Below are 27,050 nucleotides of genomic sequence, written 5' to 3'. Positions count from 1 at the left end.
GCACAAGCTATTAATTTTTTTCTAAATAAAAGCGTATTTAGAAATAGTAATGTTGTACCACTTAGAGCTTACTCTGGTTTTGAACAGTATATGCAATCTTAAGCCTTTTGAATATTGTAAGATGTCTGTTAAAGCCTTTTTTTATATATTGGGAGATATTTGTTTCAGGGATTATCATTGTGTATGGAAAAACATTGCTGGTAGACTAGTGTACTAATATTCCATATTTATAACACAGATTAATAAGACAATAAATGGCCAGCCAAGGGATTTGACATTTGTATCTAAAGACTGTGATGCAGATGCACCTGAAGGTAAGATAAATTAATTTCTTATATTTTTTTGTGATATGTTCTTGCTTAAGCTCTTTAAGGCTTTGATTTGCTTTAATATAAAGCTTTTATGTATAACTATGTCCAGAAAACAGCTTGTTTACAGCTTAATTGATTTGAAGAAACAACGGGTTTTGGTAGAAATAATGTGTAATAATGCATGCCAGTTAACTTTAAAATCTCCCATTTGCTTTAACATTTATGCAGAAGACCTTAAAAGTAAACCCTAGCCAGTGAATAGTTTAGTAGCTGAAGGGACACTTCAGTATGTAGGTTTATCATACATACATGCAGAGAAGTATTCTATTAAATTTCAAACATACTCAAGAAAACTAGGATCTGAAATTCTCAGTGCAACTTGACAGATAAAATTCTGCAATTTTTCAAGATGTAAATGAGCTGTTCCATAAGCAACAGTACCAGTGGAACTAGACATCTTAGGCTATTCTCCTGTAATCCTGTTATTCTTAACTTATCATTCTCTATAACATCCAGTATAAATCTTGCTCATCTGTGTTATTAACCATATCTTTTTAACTATTCATTTGGGCAGAAGATGTACTGTGGATTTTTTGCAGCTGTGAGTAGTGACTAGCAAGCAGATGGATAATTGTGGATCTTTCCTTGACTTTCCATCTATGCAGACATTAATGTTGATGGGGGTTTTTTTTGAGACAATGGTAGTGTTTTGTTTAGTTTTTATTCTTCTATGAAACTTGGCTAAAGCTGGAAATGAGTTTTACCCTGGTTTCATTAAAAAAAAAACAAAAACAAAAACAAACCACCAAAAAACTAAACATTAAAGCTACTTGAAATCATGCTGGATTTGTTTTTTATAATGTTACCTTTTCCTTTCTGTCTGCATGTAGACAATTTTTGCAGTTTGATTTGCACTACCCATTGCATTACTGATACTGCTGTTTAAGGTCACCATCAATTTTATTGATTGCTTTGGTCTGTTGTTTTAAAAAAATTGATCTTGGCAAAAGATTTATGGCCTTCAGATGGTCCAGATTTTTTCAGGCTAAAGCGCTTCAACTGTTCTCACTGGGCAAACTTTCTGCTTCTCCGTATAAAGGAATTGAGTTATGTATGCATTTATAGACCTATAAAGCAGGCTTGACGGTGTTTTGTTGATAGAAAAGATAAATAGTTGTCCTGTATTATCTTTATTATCAGGTGTTTCTGTAAACTGCTAAATTCGGACTGTGCTTCTAGAAGATCTAGCAGCTCCTTGGGTTTTCTCTACTTCTGTTATTGGGAAAGTAATACTTAATTTTTAAACAATTTCTGTGCTAGTGGAGTTAACTGGATCATTAGGTCATTGTTCCCAGTCTTATCAAGCTATGGTCTCTTTTGCAAGGTGGTTCCCTCGTGTTTAAACTCATAAACACAAACCAGGTGTTTAAACATCTAGTAAGTAGATGCTAGTAGTATTGTGGTGGTTCATCTTGTTCCCAAGGGGGATTGGTTTTGGTTTTTTTTTTCTCCTGTCTCCTCCATAGTTCAAAAATCATTAATCCACCTTTACTTTTGATGATAATTTTTAGACTTAATACAATTTTAAGTGTTGATGCTTTGAATTTCAGCTCCCATGTTTTTTGTGATTAAAAATAGTTACTGTTCTGCAGCAGATTTAAAAAGCAAAATCTGTCATCTCTCAAATGAGATCACTTTGAGCAGGTTGTATAGATCTTTGTTGCTTGTAAACAGCTTCTCGGCTTGGCTAGTATTTGCTGGGAGAAGAATATACTCACTGGCATTGACAAGCTCATTAGTCCTGACTCTTCTGGGAGAAACTAAATAGTCTGATTTCTTCAGACTTTGTTGCTTAGTCATAGGAACTGGGGTTGGATTGAAATAAACTTCTGCAAACTACTTTTATGCTTGATGACTATTTTTTTGAGTACTTTGAATACTTTGCATTGATTTTTTTTTTTCCTGATTTGTTTTGATCAATGGAAACAATATTAGCCGATGCTTAAAACTAACATTCTGATGTGCTGAACACAAGAATTGGCTTGTGAAAATGATGGCTTTGGTTTGCGTTATTAATATGTTATTGCACTGGGTATCTTTGAGTCATGTCCTTTTTCTTGATAGGAAAGAGGTGGAGAAGGTATTGATATGCTGTCCTATGCTAGCCTAGTGTACGTAAAAGATGGATGGCTGTTTCTTAAATGTGAACGTTAATGTGATCAAAATGCTAAGGTGGAGTTCCGCTAGCTACAAATATGGTCAGGTCATCAAAGTGGTTTTTTTATGAATGAAGGCAAACTTTCTTTTGTAATGCTTACCTTTTGAAGTTGTATTAAGGAAAACACTTCTTCACTATTTTATCAAGTCAGTTTTAGAAAGTGGAAATGTAATGCTTGCCTTGGAATACCTGACATTTTTAATAACAATAATGAAAACTAATGGAAATAACTGTTGTAGATGCTACTCTTATGCTCTGTGATCAGATTGAAACAAGTTTATTGTCAACTTTTTCTAAGGTAGGAACCAGATTTTTTTTATATAAAATATAATTTCTCTTGTGTTTAAGGATAGACACAGAGCAAAAATAGATGCAACTAATTTAAAGTTAAGATAAGGGTTGCCCAAGCACTTGTAGCTTTTATTGACTTCTGGTCCTAGGATTTTATCTTCCATAAACCACTGGACTGGAACTAAATGCAAATATTGATTTGTCTCCTCAGCACTTTGTTTTATTTAAACTGAATTAATTCTAACAGGTGTTTTTCCTTAAACATAAGAAAAGTTATGACCTTTTGGTGGCTGTGCTAATAGATAAGCTTATAGCAATCTGCTCTGTCTTATTGAATACTCAGATGTTGTAGATATCATTTCTACTGTAACTAAATACTTTTTTTTTTTTTCTTTCTGAGATGGTAAGAAGAGACCTGATCTGATCTTGTAGCAACTAATACCTTCCAAAACTTAAATATTGTTAAAAGTTCAGACTTTAATGAGTAGTGTTTTCCATACATGTTTCAAACCAGCGTATGGCTTGATGAAAAGGGCAATTACACTTCCTGGAAAAACATAGGACAGTTAAAATACAATTTATAAAAACCACAGTCATAAGTATTTACGCTTAAGTATATTATTTGTGGGATTTTAGCATTATATTCTCTGCTTTCATGCAGCAAAGCTTGTCTCTACTCCTGTTATGCAAGTCAATCTGCTTCATACTGAATGCCAGAAGCTGTAATAGCATAACTACATGAAACAGAACAGAAGCCAAAAAGTAGAACAGGCTGCATCTTATAACTCAAAGTGCCTTTTCTTAGTTACACTTTAACATCCTGCAGAAAAGGCTTTTTTTCTTGTTAACATAGACTTTTTAAAAGCTTTTAAAATAACTTTTTGGAGTAGCAAACTTAAATATGTTTGTTATAGGCAAAACAAGCATCAGTTTTCAGTATTTGATATAGTTGGGCAAAGACCTCATTTTATCCTTGTTTTCAAGGACTAATGTCAGCTGCACTGCTGGGTCCATGGTTCAATTGACCATAAGGGCAAGCAAAGGAGTTAAATTACGTGATTAAGACTTTTGTAGCTGCACTAATGCATTGAAAACTTTGCTATCGGTTTAGATAAACAGCTTAGTGAGACTTAATGCAAGTGAGCAATGACTCAGCTGCAAGCCTGTATACAAGAGTTTTCCCAGCCTTTATTTTGAGATTTGATGAACACTATCTTCTGCCTCTTTCTAGACCATAAAACCATGAAAGCTGTTTTAAAACTATCATTTGCTTTAAATGCGTAACATGCTATGAATCCCCCTTGGATTGTCTCATTTCCTTAGTTGGGGAAATGAGCTTTACCCAAGGCCTACTAAATGCTCACGACAGTATCTACTGGGTCTTTCGTGTAGACCTGCAGTTACTCCAACTCCATGTAAAGTGGGAAAGAAAAAAAGTTATTTCCATTTCTAAGGCTTTGAACTGAGCAGGACTTATGGTGCTAATTATCTTTGTCATTTTATAGGACTCTCTTGTCAGCTGGCAGTCAACTAGTGCAAGATCTCAGGCTTTATTTTAGCATGTACAAAGATTAGATGTAGACATTACTCAAGCTGGAAAGGAACCCCAAATACGAATGCCAAAAATAAGAGCATATTCTTTGTTTTTCCTTCAGAGAAATCCAGGAGGTGTGCAAAGTGAAAGCACAAGCCAGTTGCTCAGAAGCTTCAGTATTCGTAATCTTGTATGAAATATTTTATGACCATAGATTACCTTTTCCAAATGGTTGTTTTAAATGAATTTGCCAAGTTATAAAATGCTTCACAAAAAGTCTAAATGAGGATTTTAGTGAGGACTTTATTTTCTTGTTAGCTTACTGAATGACCTTAGTAATACTTTACCCTGAAGCTTTACTTATGCCTAATACTTTTGAAATCCTCTATAATCATGAAAAGTCAATGTAAATAAGCACAACTGTGCATGTTTGACTGCAGAAAGCCCTGTTCATCAACTGTCAAGAGTGTGAGTAGCTAAGGGTGCTCTAAATCTCTTTCTGCAGTACATTGTTTGTGGATGTGCAGTTGCAGAAACTTAAATTCCTACTCTTTTTTCTGTACCCCACCACTGCAGACAGATATGAGCAGCTCTGAACTACTTCTCCTGCCAAGAGATTGTAACTGCAGAGAGAAGAGAGGCTGTGTTTATGAAATGCTGAATGGCTAAATGGAGTTTAGCAGTAAACAATTGCGTATTTTCTTCTTGGATCAACATCATAGTTTGTTTGTTTGGATTTAAGCCTAACAGTAAAGTGAGATGCTCTGATATTAGCATTTTGGAATAAGAGTGGAAGCTCCTTACAAAGGATTGAGGGGTATGCACCCATTCTTAAAAGAAGTAATGAACTGAGCGTAAGAAACTTTCTAATACTTTATCTACAAAATGATCCTTTTATTAAAGGTAGTTTTCTTACCAAAAGAAGACATCATATTTGGCCTCTCTAAGTAGCAATGCTACCAAATCTTTTAATTGCTGAGAAACATTAGATACGTGTATTGGAAATATTTTCAGTGGTTTGTTGGGAGCTGCTTCTGTTGGTGTAATCAAATAATCTTTACTTGGTGACAGCTGATGAATTCACTAATAACATGCTCAAGAACAGCCATGCAGAAAACTTAGATAGCAACCTGTAACTACAGCTGTTGAAGCTACGTACAGATGTTTCCCATCCATCTTCAGATATGGCTTGCCCAATGGATTTAGAAAGGATCAATTCATGAAGGTGGTCTTTTTCACTGCCTAATACATGTCCTGCAGCTAGATAAGATTTACTCAATCCAATGTCATTCATCCAGCTGAACTGTGAGAGACAAAACTGACTGTGGATTAGTCAGATGCATTGTAACTCGTGTCTGAAGGAGGCAGAAGACGGGAAAGGATGGGAAGGAAGCCATTGTTTTCAGACCATCATTAATGAGAAAATCACTAATTCATATCCAACTCATTTAAAAGAATTCGGCATTGGTGTCTTTTAAGTTCGACTTTTTAATGATAGTCATAATTTTTTATTATTTTTTTTTGTTGTTGTTCTCCAGAGAATAAGCAAAGATTTCTAGCACTGAAAGTTGCCCTACTTTGTAATGCTTCTTTAAGTGTTAGCTGGCTATAACTGCTTCTGTCTATGGACAGAATATGAGGTAATCCATGTAAAGATATAGAAGTCAAGATTACTGTGTTGAAAATATCCTCTTTCTCCCCATTCTCCAAATTCTTTTCCATGTAGTATGATCTCAGGATGGGGAAAACAGCGAATCCTTCTCACAAATGATGGACATCCTTCTTAGCGGTCAGCTAAAGACAGTATGAGGCATGTAGAAAGGATGTGACAAAAATGAGGTTAACATTGAACATCATGTAGTATAATATAGTTTAAAGAAGTCTGAACTGGTGTAAGCTTTATGCTTGTACTAAGCTGATACTGGAAAATGCGGTAGATTGCTAACAAAGTGTTCTGATTAGAATGAAAATGATAGGTTATGCTGTCCATTGGCTGCTTGCTTTCTGGAATCTTGCATCCATGTTGAAGGCTAGGGTATTGCCTTTGAAGTTTATCAGTACCTCTGTCTTCAAAATAAGAATTGTGTGCCTCGAGTTACTTAAAAGTAAGATGCTCAAGGGAGACTCAGAAAACACCTCTTGCAGAACTTCAAATTTCAAGTCAGTGATTTCAAGGCAAGAAGTATCAATTATATGGCCTGTGTCCTAATGAATCTGGCCAGTGTTTGTAATTAACCTAAATTGTACGTAATGTTTCAAAAGGTATCTAGTTTCAACAGGAACAGAGAACACTTTTTTTTTTTTTCTCCTCTGCAGATTGATCCAATGGCTTATTGCTTCCCAGCAAAAAAAGGACATTATCTCTGTTTGCAATTAACGTGGTTTCAGACTTCAGTCATTGGTTAATTCTGTAGCTTTTCACTATGCACTTAGCCTTGTAGTAGTAGTATTTTATTCACTTGAAGGTATTTAATAAACATTAAAATCAATCATCCTTTAAACGTATGAAAAATGAGATTAACAGGTTTAGCTCTTTGAATCTCATTAAATGGTTTTCCTCCAGTCTTTTAATACATGCAAATCTTGGCACCCTCACAGATTCTTTGAAACCAGACTGAAATAGAAACCTTATAGCTGGGTGCAATTTTCCATTGTAATGCCATAGCTGTGCTAGGATGAACTCAAAATCTAAAATGGCGAAATGAGACTGATAGACTCTTTGCATTTATAGAGGGAATTGGTGAGAACTCCTGACTGTTTGGCTGAAGTTTGTTTGTGCTTCATTGTTTGTAAGATCTAGTACAGTTTTTCTGCAACTAAGTTCGGTATTTCCTGTTCATACATGCCACTTCATTTAAATTTGACTATTGGGAGGGGAAAAAAAAAAAAAACCCAAAGATGGTTGTGTGGCCCAGATAGCTCAGTAGGACTTTGTTCTCATTATTTAGCATTCTGAAACTGACTAGTGACTCTTTTCTTTCAGCAAAAAATCTTGGAGGATCTTACTGGAAGCCTCCGTATGCTATGAAGTCCTGCTAGCCCTGATGGGAGTTGCAGATTCTTGAGCCATTGAATGTAAACGCTTACAGTGTGTGATTATCATCAAGAAGTTGTATGACTGCTGCAGTAGTTAATGTACTGCAAAGTAACTGCAAATAGCTATTGGTTATTCAGACTTGTATCTTGCTACAAAATCAGACTTATTGGTTACAAAACAGCCTGATTCACATTGTTTACATAATTTTTCTGGCTGTCTAGGTTTATATTAGATTGGGTTTGATTTGCAGATATGCAATATGAGTTATCAGATGCAACTTATCTGTAACTTGAGTCACTGAAGAGTTTGCCTCCTAGATGATGACTTGTCCTAAATAGTTTTTCCAGGTTCCTCATTAGTTCCTGGCTTCTCCTTAGCCTGCCAAATCTTTTTTTTAGCAGGATTTGATTCCAAACCTAGTGAGAAGTTCCTGTTGAATAAGGTAGGGTTTTGTACTAGACTTTGTCCAGCTAGACTTTTGGTCTGTACAGGTCTCTTAGGTGCTATCTCACTACCACTTCCAGCTGAGGGGGAAAAAAACCCAAACCCCCACAAACAAACCAACCAAAACCAAACAACTGGGATGAAATGACAGGCAGCTTTTTGTGCTTGTATGTTAAAATTATATTTAAAAAGTCTACAGAGAGCTGCAAACTATTGTTTAACATCAGAGTGATTTGATACTCATGCTTCTGTAGTGCACTGTAGTAATTTAAAGTGCTGTCAGCCTGAAATGTTGGAAGCTTAGTGATTCACATCTCTTAAATGGGGAGCTATTGTAGCTACATACAACCAGCTGGGAAATGTTTTCAGATCCTCACTACAAGTGAGTGAACCAATTCCAGTTGTATGTTTTTCAACATACTTTTCGATCTGATATGGGATCAAAGGCGTAAATTTGTTGCAGAGTTAACCTTGGGACAAGCAGTGCTTGAAGCTCTGTAATACTTTCATGATCATGAAAGCTGAAAGAGCAATAACTTGACTGTTTAAGCAACTTCTGGGAAAAGTTAGCCAAGGGAAACACGTGTAAAGCAGATTGATTTTTAGCTAATGAAACTAGAGAAGCAGTAGCAGAGGGGCTGGATTATGAAGTGATGATACAGGCTCAAGAGCTGAATGAGGCAAGTATTAATTTGTGTGTGTGTATATATTACAGCAGAGAAGAATATGGAAAAAATGTGGATGTGCTCAAACAGAATGTGAGAAATCACTTTTGTACAAACTGCTGAGTAACAGGCAGCTAAGAACATAGTCTTTTTTCCCCTCTTTAGCCAACAACTTTGCATTTGTGGCTGGGGGCAGTTGTTACTGGCACTCCATGAATCTGTTTCCAGAGAAACCTGTGGAAGCGATACATGAAATACAGTCTTAAACACAAAGTCATTGGAAGTCCTGGAGTGACCTTAACATTAACACTTAGAGCAATGTGGATGAAGATGTTGAGCTGTGAGATGATAGGAACAAGAGTAAGAGGGAAACTTGTAGTTTCAAAACTTCTGATATATCTGCTAATATCTGAAGACTCATGAAGCTTATTTAGTCTTGTCCATCTGAACAGTTTGGTCTGTGACCAAAGGCAGACCTAGAAACAAGTCCATGTTCTCTCTTGAGGTTACAATCTTTACCCAAGTATTTCTTTCTAAATTTTATTACTTGCTGCTGATTTTGACTATTTTGTTTGATTTTTTTTTATTAAATTTGAAATTAAATGTGAAAAATTGTACTATATATAGGGCTACAGCTTGATATATCCTCACTATATAAAGTACATGCGTCTCAGGATTGCTTACAGGACTGTAGCAGTCCCTTCTGGTCAAAAGGAATTCTGGTCACTCATTGGGTATTTAGGCTGGAAATGCAAGTGTCATTGCTTCTCAAAAGAAAAATTAATTGGACAGTAGTGATGAATATGGAATATGGCTGTATGGGTCTTACACCATTAGATGTCACTTAGTTTCTTACCTAGTTTAAGTATCATGTGTTTTTTATGGGCCATTAACTTCCTTGTGCAGTTTCTTTGTACAGGCGAAGTTTAACTTTTTTGTCAGTTTGATTACTATAAATTGACTATAGCACTTTGCATGATTTCTCTAGTGAAATGTTGACTTGCAAGACGATCAAATAATAGAACTCCTACTCTGTGTATTCGATAGCCAGTCCATGGGTATTATGCATTTCTGTAGTCTTTCATAAGTGATCTGAGTTACAACACACTATTCTTGTCCAAGATGAGCTGTCCAATCAAGAAAATTCCTTTTTTTTGGTTTTTGAGAAAGCATTACATATAATGCTGCAAAGAAAATTTTGCCAATTATAAAAATAATAAGGCTCTGTCAGAGCCCTTAGTTTATCTTAGTGGCTTGCTTAAAGGGGCATACCTATCTGGGAATCATTCTACCATCCAGCAAAACACTCGCTATCGTGGATCTTTCATGTAAGATAATCTAAAGGCTGCTCCATCTTCTGATGTTGCTTAGTTTCTGGTAAGTAAAGGCATGTTTCTAAGGCTGTTCTTAAGCCTGAAGTCTTTGCCCTATGCCGGCTTAGTCCATAGGAACCGTATGTTTTTCTCACATTCTTTGAAATATGGATACAGCATGGCAGAGAGAAACATTAATATTAATACTACTTGTAGGTGCCAGATAACATCTAGGAAAGTGTTTAGGAGTTGTGTATCCAGCTGTGTTCATGAGTTACAGCATCCAAAGCCAACTGCGCTTGCTCTAGATGTTTGTTCTATTTGTAAAAGTGCATTTTAGCTTTGTTGCAGGAAAGCCGTAGTAAAAAAATATAAGCATCTTTGAAAACAATTTGGAGGCAGTTGACTTGTTTTATTGTAATGTATAACTGACTAGGAATTTTGTTCATTCTGTGATATAAGATGCTGCTTGTCTTAAGTCACATAACCCAAATAAAGCATAGAGTAAAATGGGTCTCATATCTCAGTAACATGATGAGAAGTATCTGGAAATCAACAAAACCCTAGAAAGAATGTTTAAGATGTCACAGCTGTTGAAGTGCTGCTGTATCTGAGGTACCAGAGCTGTGCATTAACCATCATCCCATATAAATGTTCCTATCCAAGTTAGATGATTAAACTGTGAAGCCAGATGCAGGCCCAGAAGGTAATGCCTGTAAGAAGAAATGCAGGTTTCCCATTAATTACACTTTTCCAGGTGAAATGTCAAACCTTTTGGAACTTGATGTATAATTCAAGTTCAGAAACACATTAAACCCTTTCTTGAAGTTCAGTTTGCAAGTTGGACTGCAAGCAGCAGCTGCTTTTTGCAACACAACTTTTGAATGATTGACAGCAGGGCATTGTGACACACTAAGTTTTCTTGGATACCTGAAGCCATACTGTCAGTGCTTTAAGGATTTGGAGTATGCAATGCCGGTACGTTCTAGCACAGTAAAGCTGCAGGTTTTCCTTTTGGACGTAGTTTTGAGTGTATTTTAACCAAAACCTGGGTTCTGCTTGAAGTAGGGTATGTAAACCTCATCTGTTTGTGGATCACGTTCTCATTGTCGTTTTGGGTTTTCCATCCAAAATAGTGTTCAATGATAGATCTGTCTGTTGTCTCTATCTACCTTCATGTAATGTGAACTGTGATGATTTTGAGCGCACACGGGACCTCAAGAAGTAGTCAGGTCCAACCCCCCAGCAGGGTCAAGAGCAGCAGTGTTGCTCAGGTCCATCCAGATGTGAATGTCTCCACAGATCTAGATTCTGAAAATTCTTTGGGTAGCCTGCTTCCATGTTTACCTATGCTAATGGTGAAACTTTTCTTTCTGCAGATCTGTCATCTGTTCTTTTCTTGTGCAGGTCTAGGGAGAATCTTGCCCTATGTTTTCTAGACCCCCATAGATAGCAGAGGTAGGAGTAAGACATACCTACAAACACTTCAAGCTAAACAAACACATAGTCATTGTATGTTGTGCATCGTAGCTGTTGCAGTGATCCCTTGCTGGACTTGCTCCAGTATGTTAAATGCTGCTTTCTTACTGGGGAGCCCAAAATGGCAGTGGCAGATGCAGTTCCAGTCTGAATAGAAGAAAGCAATCGCTTCCCTGGACCAGTTGCCTCTACCCCCATTAGGGAAGCCTGGTGTTCAGTTACATTTTTGAGTTGCAGATGAACACCGGTAACTACATGTTCTGTTTGCCTACTGGGATAGGAGGTCACTTTCTGCAAAGCTGCATTGTATCTGGTCCGCCCTCAGCCTGCACTATTGCTTGGTGTCACTTTGTTGCAGGTGCAGGACTTTTGTCTCTGTTAAACTATTTCAAGGGGCTGGTAAAAGAGGCTGCTTCTGAATCTTACTGTTTAGTGTGTTGGGCCTCTGCTCCTTGCTTCTCCCTAGTTTGATGTACAGATTTACCGAGGATGCAATTGTTTATTTGTCCAGTTGATTAATGAAGAGATAGAACAAGTGTGCACCTCAGTATTGACTCCCAAAGAATGGCCAGTGTTTTCAGATTACATTATTCACAACAATTTGTAACTCTTCCCTAAGAAACTATTTCCTCCTATAGGCTTTTGTGAAAGCATGCTATATTTTGAGACGTAGAAATGACAGATTTCGTTATCTGTAAGTTCTCACTATTTGAGGTTTCAGTGTGTGACATTTCTTAGGCTTTAAGATTTGTTTATCAACAGATAAACAGAAAGATTTGTTTGTCCCTTTAGTTCATCTTAAACTAGCTAATTCAATTCTTGGAAGAAGCCTTTGTCTTAAAATATTAGTACACTGAGCCTAAGGATTCTCTAATTCACCAGAATGGAAAACTTAATCAGTGGACTTGAAATATAGTGGACTCTTCTGGTGGTCATGGTTATTGGCATTTGTCATTGTTTGTTTAAAAAAACTTTGTCTTGAATGTTGGCTGTTTGGCTTTGCTGGGTCAGCACTACATAATATGCTGTATTCGGAAAGTGGTGGCAGTTATCTATCGGAGGCTTGGTAGCTTTCCATGTATTCTTTTGTTCCAAATGATCAAGATATGTTAGTAACAGTCACAGTGATCGTTCTGGATAACAAGTAGTTATCTTAATTTTGGTTATTCATTGTAACTTATTCGAAATTATGGCATATAGAGCAATAAGTTAATTAAAAATATCATGCCAGCCCATTGAGTATTATCTTAGTTCAAAAGAAATAACTAAAATTTAGTTAGCTGAAATTGTGACACATTCCACAGAAATGTTTTTTGAAGGTCAAACTGTTCTAAAATATTTACCATCATCTGCTTAACCCAATTATTGTAGAGAGCCATCTGAAAGTCTCATAGCTGTTTTTTAATTCAAGTAACTAGCTGGAGAGCTGCAGATTGTGTTGGCAATACTATCTGCACTTACGAAGCATCTTCACTTTACTGGCATTTCGTACTTTGTCGGAAACATCGCCTTTTCTATGGACACGTCATGCTAGCAAATAATGAGATGTTGTGAGTGGTGTGCTACTTTACAGTGTTTTACCTCTTTTGTAGGGCAGGTACTATTGTCTGGTGTTTAACAGGGGGTAGGAAAAAAAAAATCATTTTCCTCTCCATAACTGAGATTTGGTGTGTAAAACCAGGAAACCAGATTCTTTCCTTGTACTTTTGTTCTCTGCTAGTGGAGGTATGATTTCTCTAATCACAGAATGGCTGGGGTTGGAAGGGACCTCTGGAGATCTAGTCCGAACCCTTGTTAAAGCAGGTTCACCTGGAACAGGCTGCACAGAATCACATCCAGGTTTTGAATGTCTCCAGTGAAGGAGACTCCACAAGCTCTTTGGGCAGCCTGTTGCAGTGCTCTGCCACCCTCAGAGTAAACAAAGAATAATTTAGCTGTCTTGCATTGTAATTATCTGCAGAATGTGCCTATTTGTGTGTATATCCTTTGTCTAGTAGTTCTGAAATCCCAATTCAACCTTTTTGTCTGCTGATACCATGTAATGGATTCCAGAAATGTCTGCTTCATAGATTAGTATTTAACTTAGTGATTTAAATTATTCTGTTAGTTTTATAAAGTATAAGTCATTGGACAACTGCTGAAGGAATGGAGCTGTTTCTCTGTTCAGATATAGTCATTCTCGACACAGTAGGGATTTGATTTTTGGGGGATCATGTTGGCAAGGTCAAGAGGCACACTGTCCTGGAAAAGACCTGTCCTTAACTCCCACCTTTTCTCTCCCCAGGACCTAGTAAGCTATAGTATGTGGTGGTATTGTTATAGCAGCTTGTTATCTAATGTGCAAGTTGAATGTTTAAATAAAATATTTATCTTCAGAAACTGAAGATTGACAGCTTGCTAGGTTATGTTGTATAGTTTAACTTTTAGCAGCCATCTGAGCAGCAGCATATCACTCACCACTTTAGGAGGTGGGAAGTCTGTGCTTTAACTGCACCTAGTGGGTATTTCCAGCAGCATCAGAACTGAGGGAAGAACAGACAGATTCTGGGTTGCTCACTTTCTCTGGTGTTCACGTTGTTTAGATACCAATTTTTGCTCTGAAATAGGATTTAGATGGGGTTTGAAATAAATGAGGAAAACAAGGGATTGTGTTATACCTTAGCATGGACTCAGTGCACCCCTCCTGGTACTGGAGATATTTGTCAGCTGGGTTGCGTGTCCTGCTAGCCACCCTCTGACATGATCTGTTGAATGATACAGGCTCAGTGTGCCATACAAGCTCTGATGCTGTCTGCAGTCTTAAAAATGCCTTGACAATTTGATTCTTAATTCAGTTCAAATATGCCACTTTGTTAATGAGAGGAATACATATGTAGTATTTTTTAGGTGTGCCTGTATTTATAGTATTGGAGAGGGAGAAAGCAGAGGGCTAATTTGTATCTAAGAGCTGACAGTACTGATAAAATCTATCTGGGTCACAAAAGGCCCAGTATGTGGTGGGATTTTTTTTACCTACACAACTGAGCAGTGTACCTGACTTCGACGTTTGCAAAACTTATGCAATCCTGGTAGAGAGAAATTTTTTTCAAAGTACAATCTGTTTTTTAATACAGAATCAGCTTTGTATTTCCTTCGTGTGGCTGCAGTTTATCTAACACAGGAAATGAATAACTAGGCTCTGTCAGAATAGGCAATAATTGACACTTCTGCAGGAGAATTTGTACCCAATAGTAACAAGGTTACCTGTGTAACTCTTCGTGTTACCTGTTTTCACTTTCACTCACCCATAACAATGTACAGCTTCTTGGTAGAGGAGAGTTAATTTGACTTAATGAAGTATAACTGTTCTTGAGAGCTGAATACTCTCCAAATCTGTTGAATTATCTTATAAATTGGAATTATCATATTAATTTGTACTGTTGGCTTTTCTTTTAGATCAGTGTATTGTTACTCGGACATACCTCTTTCTTCATAAATTTTGGTTCTTCAGCGCTGCCTATTACTTTGGGAACTGGGCATTCATTGCAGTAAGTACTTGGGTTATAGACATTGCTGAATTAAGTTGGATAATTTACAGTTGTCATTGAGTCATTTGCATCACCACACTGTCATTTTGATTTACATTTGTTGTTCTTGTATGGCCCTGAATTGAACAATAGTAACTTTTACTATTTTAAATTTGCAGGTCTTTTTAATTGGATTGATTGTTTCATGCTGCAAAGGCAAGAAATCAGTCATTGAAGGTGAAGTGGATGAAGATGATTCAGACACGAGTGATGATGAACTGTCTGCTTATTACCATTAATGAAATGTTGCCTTCAAGATGGAAAAATGTTATTTAAAGTTATGTTGAAAGTCATACTTATGTGGAGTTGGTATCCAAATAAGCATCCTTGCACCTGTAAAAATAGAGGAAATAAGTGTGCTCACTTAAAGGAGTAAACTGAGTATCACTGTTATATCAGAACAAATACCGAAACTGGGTTTGAATAATATATATAGAGAGAAAATATTGTTTATGATTAAACGTATATGTAACTTTCTGATATATACTGTGAACTGTTTCATCATTCATGATGGTTTTCTGTGAACTTCATTTTTCTTATGCTTCCATGCCTAACTTGTAGGACTCTTCTATTCAAGCTCATAAACAAAACCAGCTAAAGTCTTGCAAAACAGCTGGTGCAAACATTGCTAGAAAGAATTAGATGAGGTTCACACTTTCAGAAGGATGTGACTTAACTTTTGCATTAGTCTTGCTGGCATTTCTGGGATTCCCGTATAAAACTATAGCTAACAGGAGACTGTATTTAAAGTATGCCAAAAACATCCACTGATGTGGTGTGTTTCCCAGTCTGTGAAGAATAAGTCATTTTCATACTGTTATCTCCACTGAGTTACCGTGGGAATCTTCAAGTATGAGGTGGCCTTTGCCCTATCAAAGGAAATCATTAGTGTATGTGACAACATGCAGGATTGTTTCAGTGTTTTAGTACAGCTCAGTTCTGAAACTGTCAGGTGCCATTGGTTATTACTAGGATATGATTAATTTCTAACTTTTTCTCATTAATGAAATTGTCTTAACTTTTCAATATTTAATGTCAATGTTGTCAACTTGTTTATAAGCCAATGTTTATATAAACACAGTTCATAAATGCTTTTGTCATTCATGTTGTCTTTGTAATGTTTTAGCTATATAGTTAGAACTGTGTTTCTAAGGCTGAAAAATATCTTCAGATATCCTTTGACAGACTCTGAAAGAGGAAAATGTTTACAGGTACAGATTTTTAAACTTATAATGCTACCTGAGGGAAACTATAGTTCATGTAAGCACATGAAAACATAACTTAGATAATCTTTTTAAGACAAGCTGTTAAATAGTTATAGAAATGTAGGGGAATTATTAATGTCCTGCTTATGTGTTTTCAAACCTTAAAACTGACAAGCTTCTGTTCAGTTATTTCAAAAACAGTCTGCCTCTTCCTCCAGTATTTCAGAACAGCAGGTTCTCAAGAACCTCTGAACTTTAATTTAGTCTCAATCTTTCAAGAAGTCTTGGGTGAGTTGCTTAGTTAATGTATGAACACAGGGAACAGATGCGTGGACTCTTACAGGAACAAAAGAACCCCTTGAAGTCTTCTAACAAGCCTTCTGTACTGACTGCTCCAATAATATACACGTTTATGTGGCAACCTGGAAGAATGTCTGATGTAGCTTAATCATAAGCTGCAAATATGCAGTCAAGTCTACTCAACTAATAGCAACCAGTCTGTTTGCTATGAAGACATTTAAAAGGACAGAAATGTATTCAAACACTGGTAGTAGGTGCTGAAGCTTGACTGGGCAGCCTGAGCTCCCTTTGACTGGAATTAGCTGAACGCTAAGCTTGACCATTGCGGGAAAGGAACTACTTATAAAAAGTTCAAGTAATAAAAATGGAAGGTGGAACCTCATGTTGACTGTCTGGAAGCTGCATCCAGAGGATATCAAGAAGTTTAGGTATACTTGCTTGTGGATGCCCTGGTGGAAAACTTACATGAGTTAATTTAAATGAAGTTAATTGCTCCGAGGGTCTCCTTTGTGGGTTTTGTTCATATTTCATATTCAGTTTTAACCACTGATAATTATCACTTCCTTCTTCAGCTTTCATGTACAGATTTATTGATTAATCTTTTTGGGTATAAGATTGAGCTGAGAGGCCCTATTCTGCAGAGATGTATCCATTCTATCAACTTTTCCCTGGAGAGATTGCTGCTTGTCTGGGGAAGATTCGCAGGAAGGTGTTGGTTTCATGCTTGTATGTTGCATACAGGCTTAGGAGTCACTAGCCAAGATGCCTGGCCAGTCCCTAGGTATATGTTGCTATAGGTCTCCTGTTTCCAGGCTTTTCTTCATTTCCAAGTTCTTCCCAGTCCAGTCCTGTTTCCTGTCTTAATAGTCCATATGCAGAAATACAACAATCTGCCTTTTAACTTATGGCTTTGTCTCTTTGGAGGATTCAGTGAGTACCACTTTTTTAAAAATTAATCCAGGGGTTAACCAGATTTACAATCAGCCTGTTGCTAGCTGTAGCTAGAAAGAAGCAGGCTTCTGCATGAGAGTTCAAAAGTTGTTTCAGACATTTGCTGTCCCTTCTGTCATACAAGCAGTAAATAACTGTCAACACTTATAATCAAAAATTTTCTTTACCTACCACATCCTCACTAAAGTTTCTCAGAAGTTCAATGAACCATTTGACTGGCAAGGTTTTAAAAGGTTTTTTTTTTTTCTATGCACTAATGTAGAATTAGTGAATGAGTATAGACCCAGGAATTAATCTCTAATCGACTTCATGTGATGGTAACTGTACTGTGCCTTTAGAAATGAACTAGAGATGTTTTCTGAAGCTTACTGTGTGAACTCTCCAACTAATTTGTGCATCCAGTATCACCCAGCAAAGAAAACCAGCAGTGAAATTTAAGATAGCCCTGACTTAAAATACTTGGCTTTGATCAGTACTTGCAGGAACTTTAAGAAACAGAACTTCAGTACGTTATTTCCTAGTTGCCTCTTGTGCCATCTTCAATACAATACTTACTTGCAAGTAAAACAATGAATTGCTTTTCCTCCACAGTTATCCCTGCTGTGGCAGCACTTGTAGTATGATTGAAATAGTTCAGTCACTTAGCTGTTAGCTATGAAATGATAGCCCAGAGTTTTCTGCAGGTTTTTGAGCAAAATTGAACTTTCCAGTCATGTTGTAATACAGTATTCTACCTTGTAAGCAAACATCTGACATCTTGAACTGAGTTTTCAGAGATCTCGATTTTCTGAAGTCACTTGAAAAGGCATCAGAATTTGTTTCACTGCTTTGATTATATGACTGATATTCCAAATATGTTTCTGTAGTGTGAGCTTTCAAAACTTCTGAATAGGTGTAGTGCTATTGGCAGACCTGGCTGAAGTTGTATATTTTTTTGTTGTACTTTTTTAGTCATTATCATTGGAGACTCATGAACATTTAGAAACTAGTGAGCCTTAAATCTTTCTGACACAACAAGCATAAACTGTGGTCACCAGGAATATGTTTAATAGAATTCAGCAGCAACATGTGCCAAACAGGTCTTCATCTTGCTGCTTGTTCTATAGTAATAGGTAGTTTATTTGGAGTTACAAATTATAAATATAATAAAGCCTGTAATAGTCTTGTTTTGTTTCTTAGCTGAAAGCTTGATGGTATGCTGCAGATTTCCTGCTGATTGTCAGAAACAAATGAAAAGCCTTTTCTTGTAGAGTGCAAAGAAGCATCCGCTACCTTTTTGTATTTTCTGCTTTGACTTCAGAAAAAGATTTCATAGTGATTTTGAGATTTTGCACTGTAAACAGCATGTACCTATTTTGGAATCATGCCACACAGAATTGTATCATGCTCAGATAATGTGACAATTTAAGCTAAAAACTAATGAACCCTTTCAATGCTTATGTTTTGATTCTGAATAATCAGTGTAGACATAGCTCTTCAGGTTTTGAGTTGTCTTCTACTGCTTAGAAATCGTATTTCTGGGGTTTACAGCTGTTTTATGTGACTTTCTCAACACAAGTTCCTGAGTTGGACAGCGGCCTACAACGGCATTTTGAAAACATTGCCCCCTTGTAGAAACTTATTCTGTGGTTTATCCTAAAATACTGATAGCTACTGGTATGCATAGCAGAGTCACAATTTAAGTGTTTGATGATTAAGTGTTGGAAGGTTACTTGCCTCCACGTAAGTAGGTGGTCAACCCATTATGATAGCACTGAAACACTTCTAGGTGTGGATAGGAAATAAAGCACTACTTTGCAGATTAAGCAAAAGAAGACATTTCCTGTCTATCTAAAATAATTTTAAATACACTAATATTTTTCAGACTCTTAGGTTGAAGATTATAGTTCATATTGACAATACATCTTACACCAGTGTAGGTGTGTTCTCTTGCAGCCTTCTGCAAAGTTAGCTTCTTGCAGATAAAGCAAAGAACTGAAACTGAGAAGCACTATTTTTTTTTTTTTCTATAAATGTGTATTTTGACTACACTTCTCAAAAGAAATAGACTTGTTTTGATTGTGGTAAGATATCATTTTCTCTTAATATTCTAAATTTTAAAACAAATCCTGCTTCTAATTTAAGACACTTGCCAATTCTGGATAATTAAATGAATCAGAAAGTCTAGTGTTCTTGACCAACTTTAGTGAGATGTGGTTGTTACAGAAATCATCTGAAGTTGGACTAATTTTAATATCCTCCTATTCAGAGAGATTGCATGAGTGATAACACTTCAATCAAACTTATAGTTATAAAGAGGACTATTTCTTTGAAATAAACAATTTGAGCACATTTACCAACCATATTTATAGCTTTCTTCCAGATTCACCTCTAGGAAGAGTGATATATTTAGGAGAAAGACAGAAGAACTTTGGTTTCTGGAAGTCTGGTCTTAGAGTTAAGCCACACAGATCTGGTAAGTTTCCTGATCCTCCTGTGTTCAATACCCAGAAGGATGTGTGGGATGCTCCCTTGCAACAGCTGATTAATGATGAGTCTTAGTTTTGCTTGTTACAAACATGTCTTTCCCCCCCACACACCACCAGCCCTAAGAAGATATGCAGGTTTCTTGTAAAACATACAACTTAAACTTTTTAAGCAATTTTGAAGAATGATGTCAAAATCCTTTTCGTGAGAATCCAGGTATCTTGCATAAAGCTAGAGACCATAAGAACATTCAAAGCAAATATGATGCTGAACATGTGTGTAGTTACTACTGAAATTCAAGTCTGTATATGGGGCTTTTCACCAGAATGTATTGAACTTCCTGTGAGGAAGTAAAATATGAATTGATAGCACCTCTGCTTCTGCTAAGCTGCTTAAACATAAATCATGATGTTACTGTGACCTATATACAGTTTGAAAATTCTCCGGCATGTAGGAAGTGTTTCTCTTCAACCGTGAGTACTTCAGAGCTAGGACAGCAAGAAGGAATTGTAGTAATGGAGATGCTTGTGACACTTTTCTCTGCATCCTGCCCTGCTGCCCTGACCCTCCCTGCCCCCCCCCCCCCCCCCCCAAAAAAAAAGGCAAACAACCTGAAAACCAAAAAAAACCCCAGAAGAAAACACACAAAAACAACAAACAAAACCAACCAACCAAAACAAAACAAAACGAAACCAACAAAACAACAAAACTTGCAGCCTATGGACTTATTCCCTCAAGTTCTTAATACAGTAATGTCCTGAGACTGGAATGTTTGATTCTGACTATGTGTAATTTCAAGGTGACTCTTACATCCTAAACTTGGAATCATAGAATCTTTTAGGTTAGAAAAGACCTTTAAGATTGAGTCCAACCATAAACCTAACACTGCCAAGTTTACTGCTAAGCCGTGTCCATAAGCAGAACATTTACATGTCTCTAACTTCTCCGAGTTGTACTTGTACTTGCGCAGAATATTCCTTTGGAATGAGCCAGTGAAGAAAACTTCAATTTATTGTAAAGAAAAGTGTTTTCTGATGTTTTGAGGTGCATAGTCCTGAATGTAAAACAACTTATTTGAACCTGGAAGTTGTTCTTGGCATAATTTTGTAGAGTGTCGGGGGGGGGGGGGGGGAATCACAATTATAAAACATGAACTCTAGCAGCTTCCTCGTTTTCCCAAGTATGAAGCAGGTACTTCTATTTTATTTGTTTTTCCCAGAAACTGATCTCAAAGAAATAATGATACTTTTATTTGTATCCTTGACTAGAAACATGTACCTTTTAAGTTATGCAGACACTGATACCAGGGTTCTTTTAGGGTAGGATTTCTCGAAATGAAGTGCACAGCTCCTGAAGACTTCTGGGAGTTCCAGTTCTAGGTCTTTTGAAACGTGCTCCTTTACATAAGAAAAATATAAACCAGTTTTCCATTTCATGAAAGAATTAAGAAATATATATATAAGTATCCTTTTAATGAATGAATGCTGTACATGCTAGCAGTTGTTACGTATTTAAAAATACATTCCTGAAAAATTAATACTTGACTAGTGCAGTTGTAGAACAGTTTTCAGGCTTAAGTAGTCGTGTCCTCAGTGCTGACAGGGAGCAGAGGGGTGCTGTCAGAAGCTGGATGGCATCTTTCCTGAACTGGCTTTGAGCATTGTGTTAGGAGGCTTAATGATAGAACATCTTTTTTGGTAGATACTATTTTTAATATGTGATTCTTAGCCCTGTGCTATTTAAAGCCTGTCCGAACACTATTTGACAATATGCTGGCAGATGCTGACATCTGTAGGGAAAGGGTGTGTTTGAAGAAGCATTTTGTCATGGGCAAGACAACGACTGAGAGAAAAAAAAAGCTCTTCCATGTGCTACATCTACAGAATGTACAGCTTTCACTGTAGATCTCAACACTACATAAATTTTGGATAAGCTGGTATCTGGAAGTTAGATCCTGCTTTGCTCTAGGCTAAATCTCACTGCGGGGAGAATTAATGCTGCAGGATGGTGCATGCAAAACTGTCATTGAAGGAGCTTGTGGTTACATGTGCACAGGAGCTAAACATGGTGTGTAGGTTCCTAAGTTTTGATCTATAAAGAGGCTTTCATTGCTGATGGGAGTTGGATTTCTCTGTTATATCGGTGGACAGCTGATGCAGTTAAAGATGTCCCTGCTCACTGCAGGGAAGACTGGACTAGATGACCTTTAAAGGTCCCTTCCAACCCAAACCATCCTATGATTTTCTTCATAGAATCATAGGCTTATTTTCTTGATGGGTTAGATCTCAAGAGCTAAACCCCAATTTTCAGACGTGGCACCTGAATTCTTTTGCATTTGTAGCAGAGGTTGATTAAAAGATGTGGGCAGAACTTAGTCTTAGCAAGCTCTATCTAACAGAATAATCCTAGGTATTTTTAAAAACTACTAATACATGATTTGGGCTACCAGACTTCCTAGACATCTGTAAGGTCACTTTTATGTTCAGACATGTCCTTTTCTGCAGATGTGCCTAACATCTGACTTGAATTATTTGAAATACAGCTGGGACTACCCACTCTGTGCAGACAAGCAGCTGGCTGTGATACCTGCCTACTACTGCTAGATCATAGTACTATCCTCAATTTGAATGGAGTAAACTTTTTTCACACCTGGAAAAGAATCCTCATCACCATGCTCTGAGGGAGAACTCTATATCCCTGCTGTTAAACTTGATGTATTGCAGACTTCTAAATATCTGTTGACATCAAAGAAGCTGCTTCTTCTGGTTTTCTTTTTATGGCTAGTTGCTTGGCAGAGTGTCCACAAGCCAAGAATGGTTGTGGTAGTCTGACCAGAGGGGGATGTGCCTGGTTGCAGCAAATTAGAATTTCTGTGTTCTTGGAGGTATTCCAAGAGGAGCTAGACTGGTCCTGCAGGCTTGAAAAAAGCTGCACTGTAACATAAAGCAAAAGAGCACTCATTCATCCCTTCTTGCCACAATGCCCTGCTGCTGAACAAAGGATTTGTCGTGCTGTGGAACCAGCGTGACCCATGTGATACGTGTGGAACCAGCAACTGATGTGCAAGACTTGCTGAGCAGACAAATGGTGCCAGCTCTGAGCGTTAACAGTAGAAATCAGCATCCCGCCAACAGGAATGCTGCCGCCTTTCAGAGCGGAAGCATGTCTACTTTTTCTCTTTAGAAAAAGCTTAAGATCAGTATCCTGACAATCTGGCATCCTCCTACAGTGGAGCAAGGAGCTGTTTTAAAGCCTTTCAACTGTTTCCACAGATTTCCGGTGCAACTACAGAAATCATGTGAGGATAGTTCTGTCTCGTCCTCTTAGCTATGTGTGAACAGTCCCTATTTTGACAGGCTTACTGGAGGTGTCTTCACAGTTCCCAGTAAGGCTCCCAGGTCTCCTGCCAAAGACACAGTGATAACTACGTCATTCAGACTTGGCAAATCTACGGTTGGGCTGAGCGAGTGATGTGGAGAAGGGCTGCTGTTCATGTATGTGGATTTCTGTCTTAAGGAATGTGCTCTAAATAGAAATGTTTCCATGTTAGTGTCCTGTTCCTAGGCTAGTGCCTGAACAGATCTTTGTAGCAGCAACTCTGACTTGTTTGATGCGATGAGGATGTCTTGAACTGAAGAGCTCATCTCAAAATAATAAAAAAAAAAAGGCCAAAAAAGGAACCAAAAAACCAACCAACCAACTAAACTCCCTAGCATATAACTCCTGATAGTGTTACTTTTAATCTTACTCCATCTGTTTCTGAAGGGCCTTGTGTAGTTTCACCTGTTATTTTTAAATTGAACATAGGACTTATTGTCATTGGAGAACAGTGAATTTTTTTCCTTTGTTTTTCAACTTATTTTTTGATATGCTTTTTCAGGTTTATCACCCAGTCCTGTGGGCAAATGGTCTCTAAGTGCTTTGAGGAATTCACTCTTTTTGTAAAATAATGTCGCAAAACCTCAAGTAGTGTTGGAGTTGCATTTAAGTGATCTGTTTGTTCAGTTGAATTAGGTCTCGATCCTAAAAGAAACTACGTGCTCTTGCTGTACCGAGTGCCCCATTGTTGTTCTCTGACACGGGTGTATTGTCTGGACTCTTTCCAAAACTGTTCTCAGTGACTCTCTTGCAAATCCTTAGCTCTTCAAACAGCAAAGATTATGCTGCTAGTTGGCAGATGTACTTTATTTCTCTTGCATTTTTATCACAGCTCATACAGCAGCAGCATCTTTTGAAATATGCCAGTACTCCCAAATCTGTAACACTCCTGTGTGAGCATTTGCAGTTATAAAACTTTACATATTGGACTTTAGCTCTCATCCGGCATGTAATTTGATAGTATTCTCCATACTACAATGGATTCAGCTAGCTGTTCTTTTTTTCTGCTGTCCTGAAGAGGATCCTGCCCTGTAGTCGGCTGTGGTGGCTGTCGTCAATATGAAGAAAAGCGAGCATCTGATGCACTCCGGTGGGGAGTGTGGTAGAGTATCTCCGAAGTTGCCCAGCCCCAGCAAGCCATATCCACTTTTTAACTGTCTTTAAAGCACTTCTAGTTGTTTGTTGGCTGCTGTTCGTCTTTCTCAAGAGCTAGTAATGAGTCATATTGCTTGCATCTTATGTTCATATGATTAGTTCTTAGTTACGAGAAATGCTTTTCTACAGTGACAATGAAGCTTGATTTTTATTTATTTTTTTTTTTAAATTTCCTATGGTATAAACTGTTGCCTCAGACTATTAAGATTATTTTTATTATGGCTTGTCTTGCCCCAGAGAAAGGAATGTTAAATGTAATTGTTGTAAGTGTGTGTACACCTCTCTACCATTTTTGGTGTAGCATGTAAAGTGTAGTGTAAACTATCTTGCATTTAAACATACCTTGAATTATCAGAAGTCAAAATTACCAAAACAGTGAGGGATCTCTCACTCTTGAATCATATATATATATATATAAAATTATTTAATTTTTTTTAACCGGTGAAATAAAAGAGTATATGTCTACATAAGTGAAACAGTGCCCGTTTGAATTTAGAACCATCACACCTTGTCCCTTGGGTAAGGAAGGAACAGGATAAGGATGAAAGTGAGTCATGCTGAACTGCTTTAATAGCTTGCTGCCAAAAGGGGCACACTCTGGATATTCCTACTGCATCTAGCGCTTGCCTAATCTGTTTGTGAGCTGATGCAGTTTGCTACTGAAATAGCAAAAATAAACAGACACTAGGAGATGAAAAGGAGGGAGGAGGGCTGCGTAACTGGAGTGGGGGAATGAGGCAGGGAAGGATAGCAACAGCCCTTCTCAGGACAGCCAGCAAGTTGCTCATCGGATCACATTGGAGGTCTCTGGAAGAAAGATTGTCCATCCTTGGAAGACTCCAGAAAGACAGCTGTGCAAACTAATGTGCTCTACCAAAAACGAGGAAGGTCCATGTCAGGGCTGCAGACTCAGATATGAAGGTGGGTATGATGCTCTCTTAACCAATCTGGTGGTGAGTTATCTAGTTAAGGGAGACCAATGTCCTAGGAAAGTTGAGTTGCCAAAGGCTGCTTTTCTTGTCCCTTCTCTTCTTCTGCCTCTGGCTCTTATCACACCCTAATCTTACTTAATCTTTACTTCTGAACTGGTAGTATGTAGTGTTGTTTTTAAATAATTATTAGATCTTCCGGGAGTGTTTTGCCATACCATGACTTGAATTAAATGTGATCTAAGCGGCAAGTTGATTATGTGCTGTTTTGCATGCAAAGGTTCAGTACATCTCTGCTTTAGCAATGCCCAGCTCCCTTACGTATGGTTCAGGTATCCAAAGAGCAACAGACTTGCATGGACTAGGGAACAACTGTTACCCACAGGGAGGGAAGCAAAACTTTTTTGACAGGTCACCATTAAAAGAGTTCTTGGACGGTGCTGAGGCATTGCAGTGCACAGTTGCTCCTTGAGGGTCCACAAGGAACTGATCAGACAGATGAACCAGCTTGGTGTCACCTGCCAGTTCCTTAGCAAGTGAGCGCACTTGCACGGCTTGAGCAGGTGGGCTTACAGCTAGCTGTGGAGTAAGCCAGGCTGCGTTTCATGCCCCACGGAGGAGCCCAGGATCATCTTTGAGGCAAAGGTGAAAGGGGGGTGGGGGGGGTGGGTGTTAATTGCAATAGAATATAATCCTGTAAATATCAGTAAGTAAACAGGGAAAGACTCCTCTGTGACTCAGAATGGGTCTCAACATGCATTGACAAGACCATCAGAGGATCTACTATGCTCTTATTTTGCTAGCCTTCACTGAAAGGGTCCCATGGCTGACTTCTGTGGGCTGATGGCTGAAAGATTTAATTCAGTGATGAAATGGTAAAATGCAGATTTGAATAAAGATGGAACAGATTTAAGAGGGTGCTTTAAGATGGGTTAAGCCTGTTGAACTTTATCTTCAGAGCAAACTCTCCCCCTACTTCTGTCCTGTCCCTGCCACACCACCACCCCAACGAGGCTGAACTGATGTCAGTCCCTTTCAGTTATTTTGGGGAATTCAGTGACGATGTGTCAAAACAATGAAAAAAAGAGAAAGTCTAGTGTTTCTTTCACTTGGAGAGTTGAAGGTAGTTGTCAGAAAACTCTAGCCCAGTCAGTTTCCAAGAAAATTGTGTAATTGCTAAGTACCTGGAAGTTTGCCAGCAGATAAATCTCCATCGATTATTACTTAAATCAATTTTCTACCCTGAGAAAGGTATGGGCATTGGAGACAAAGCAAAAGTTCTGGCTTTAGTAAAGCATTTTGTCAGTCTTGATGGCTTTCTGATAAGTGATCTCAGGAAACCTACTTGTGGGTAAATGCAAAAGTGGTTGGAGAATTGTGCTCAGATGTTAACTGATCATCAATAAACTAAGAAAAAAATATGCCAAGTTGAGTATTGTTGTTTGTCCTGGATCCACTGTTACACAAAAGTAACACTATGGATAGACCTGGTGATGGAACAGAAGGTAAATTTACAAAACTTGCAGATAATTTAAGTGTGGGCAGGCGTGCAAGCACTGTAGAATTAAAGAAAAGATTTAAAATGTTCTGACAAATAACAGGAACGAGTGATGTTTTCAGGCAGAAAGCCAAAATGAACAAGTGGCTACCAGTTTCTAGTTTAGACTGTGCATTACAAGTGAAACAAGTAGAGCTTGTGGCTACTATCTTTGTCATTGCCTAACACATTGATGGGAACACATAAACAAGTAGCTGAATTGCAAGAACTGAGAAATCATTGTTTTGCTTGACAATCTTAAGGCTTGAAG

General features: G+C 37.7%; 1 protein-coding gene across 2 annotated transcripts in view; it reads left to right on the top strand.

Annotated features, from left to right (window-relative positions):
- The window catches only part of LMBRD1 (LMBR1 domain containing 1), an 80,182-nt gene extending 64,220 nt beyond the window's left edge, over positions 1-15,962 (top strand). For both annotated transcript variants that reach the window (XM_037392159.1, XM_037392157.1), the window contains exons 14-16: positions 239-314; positions 14,728-14,819; positions 14,978-15,962. In XM_037392159.1, the coding sequence (XP_037248056.1) occupies positions 239-314; positions 14,728-14,819; positions 14,978-15,097 (288 nt within the window). In that variant the 3' untranslated portion in view covers positions 15,098-15,962. The remainder of the gene's footprint in view (positions 1-238; positions 315-14,727; positions 14,820-14,977) is intronic.
- The last annotated feature ends 11,088 nt before the right edge of the window (positions 15,963-27,050 follow it).

The sequence above is a fragment of the Falco rusticolus genome, chromosome 6 (genome assembly GCF_015220075.1).
Source record: "Falco rusticolus isolate bFalRus1 chromosome 6, bFalRus1.pri, whole genome shotgun sequence".
NCBI classification, from domain to species: domain Eukaryota; kingdom Metazoa; phylum Chordata; class Aves; order Falconiformes; family Falconidae; genus Falco; species Falco rusticolus.
Note: the sequence above shows the minus strand (reverse complement) of the source record. Positions and strands in the feature narration are given on the sequence as shown.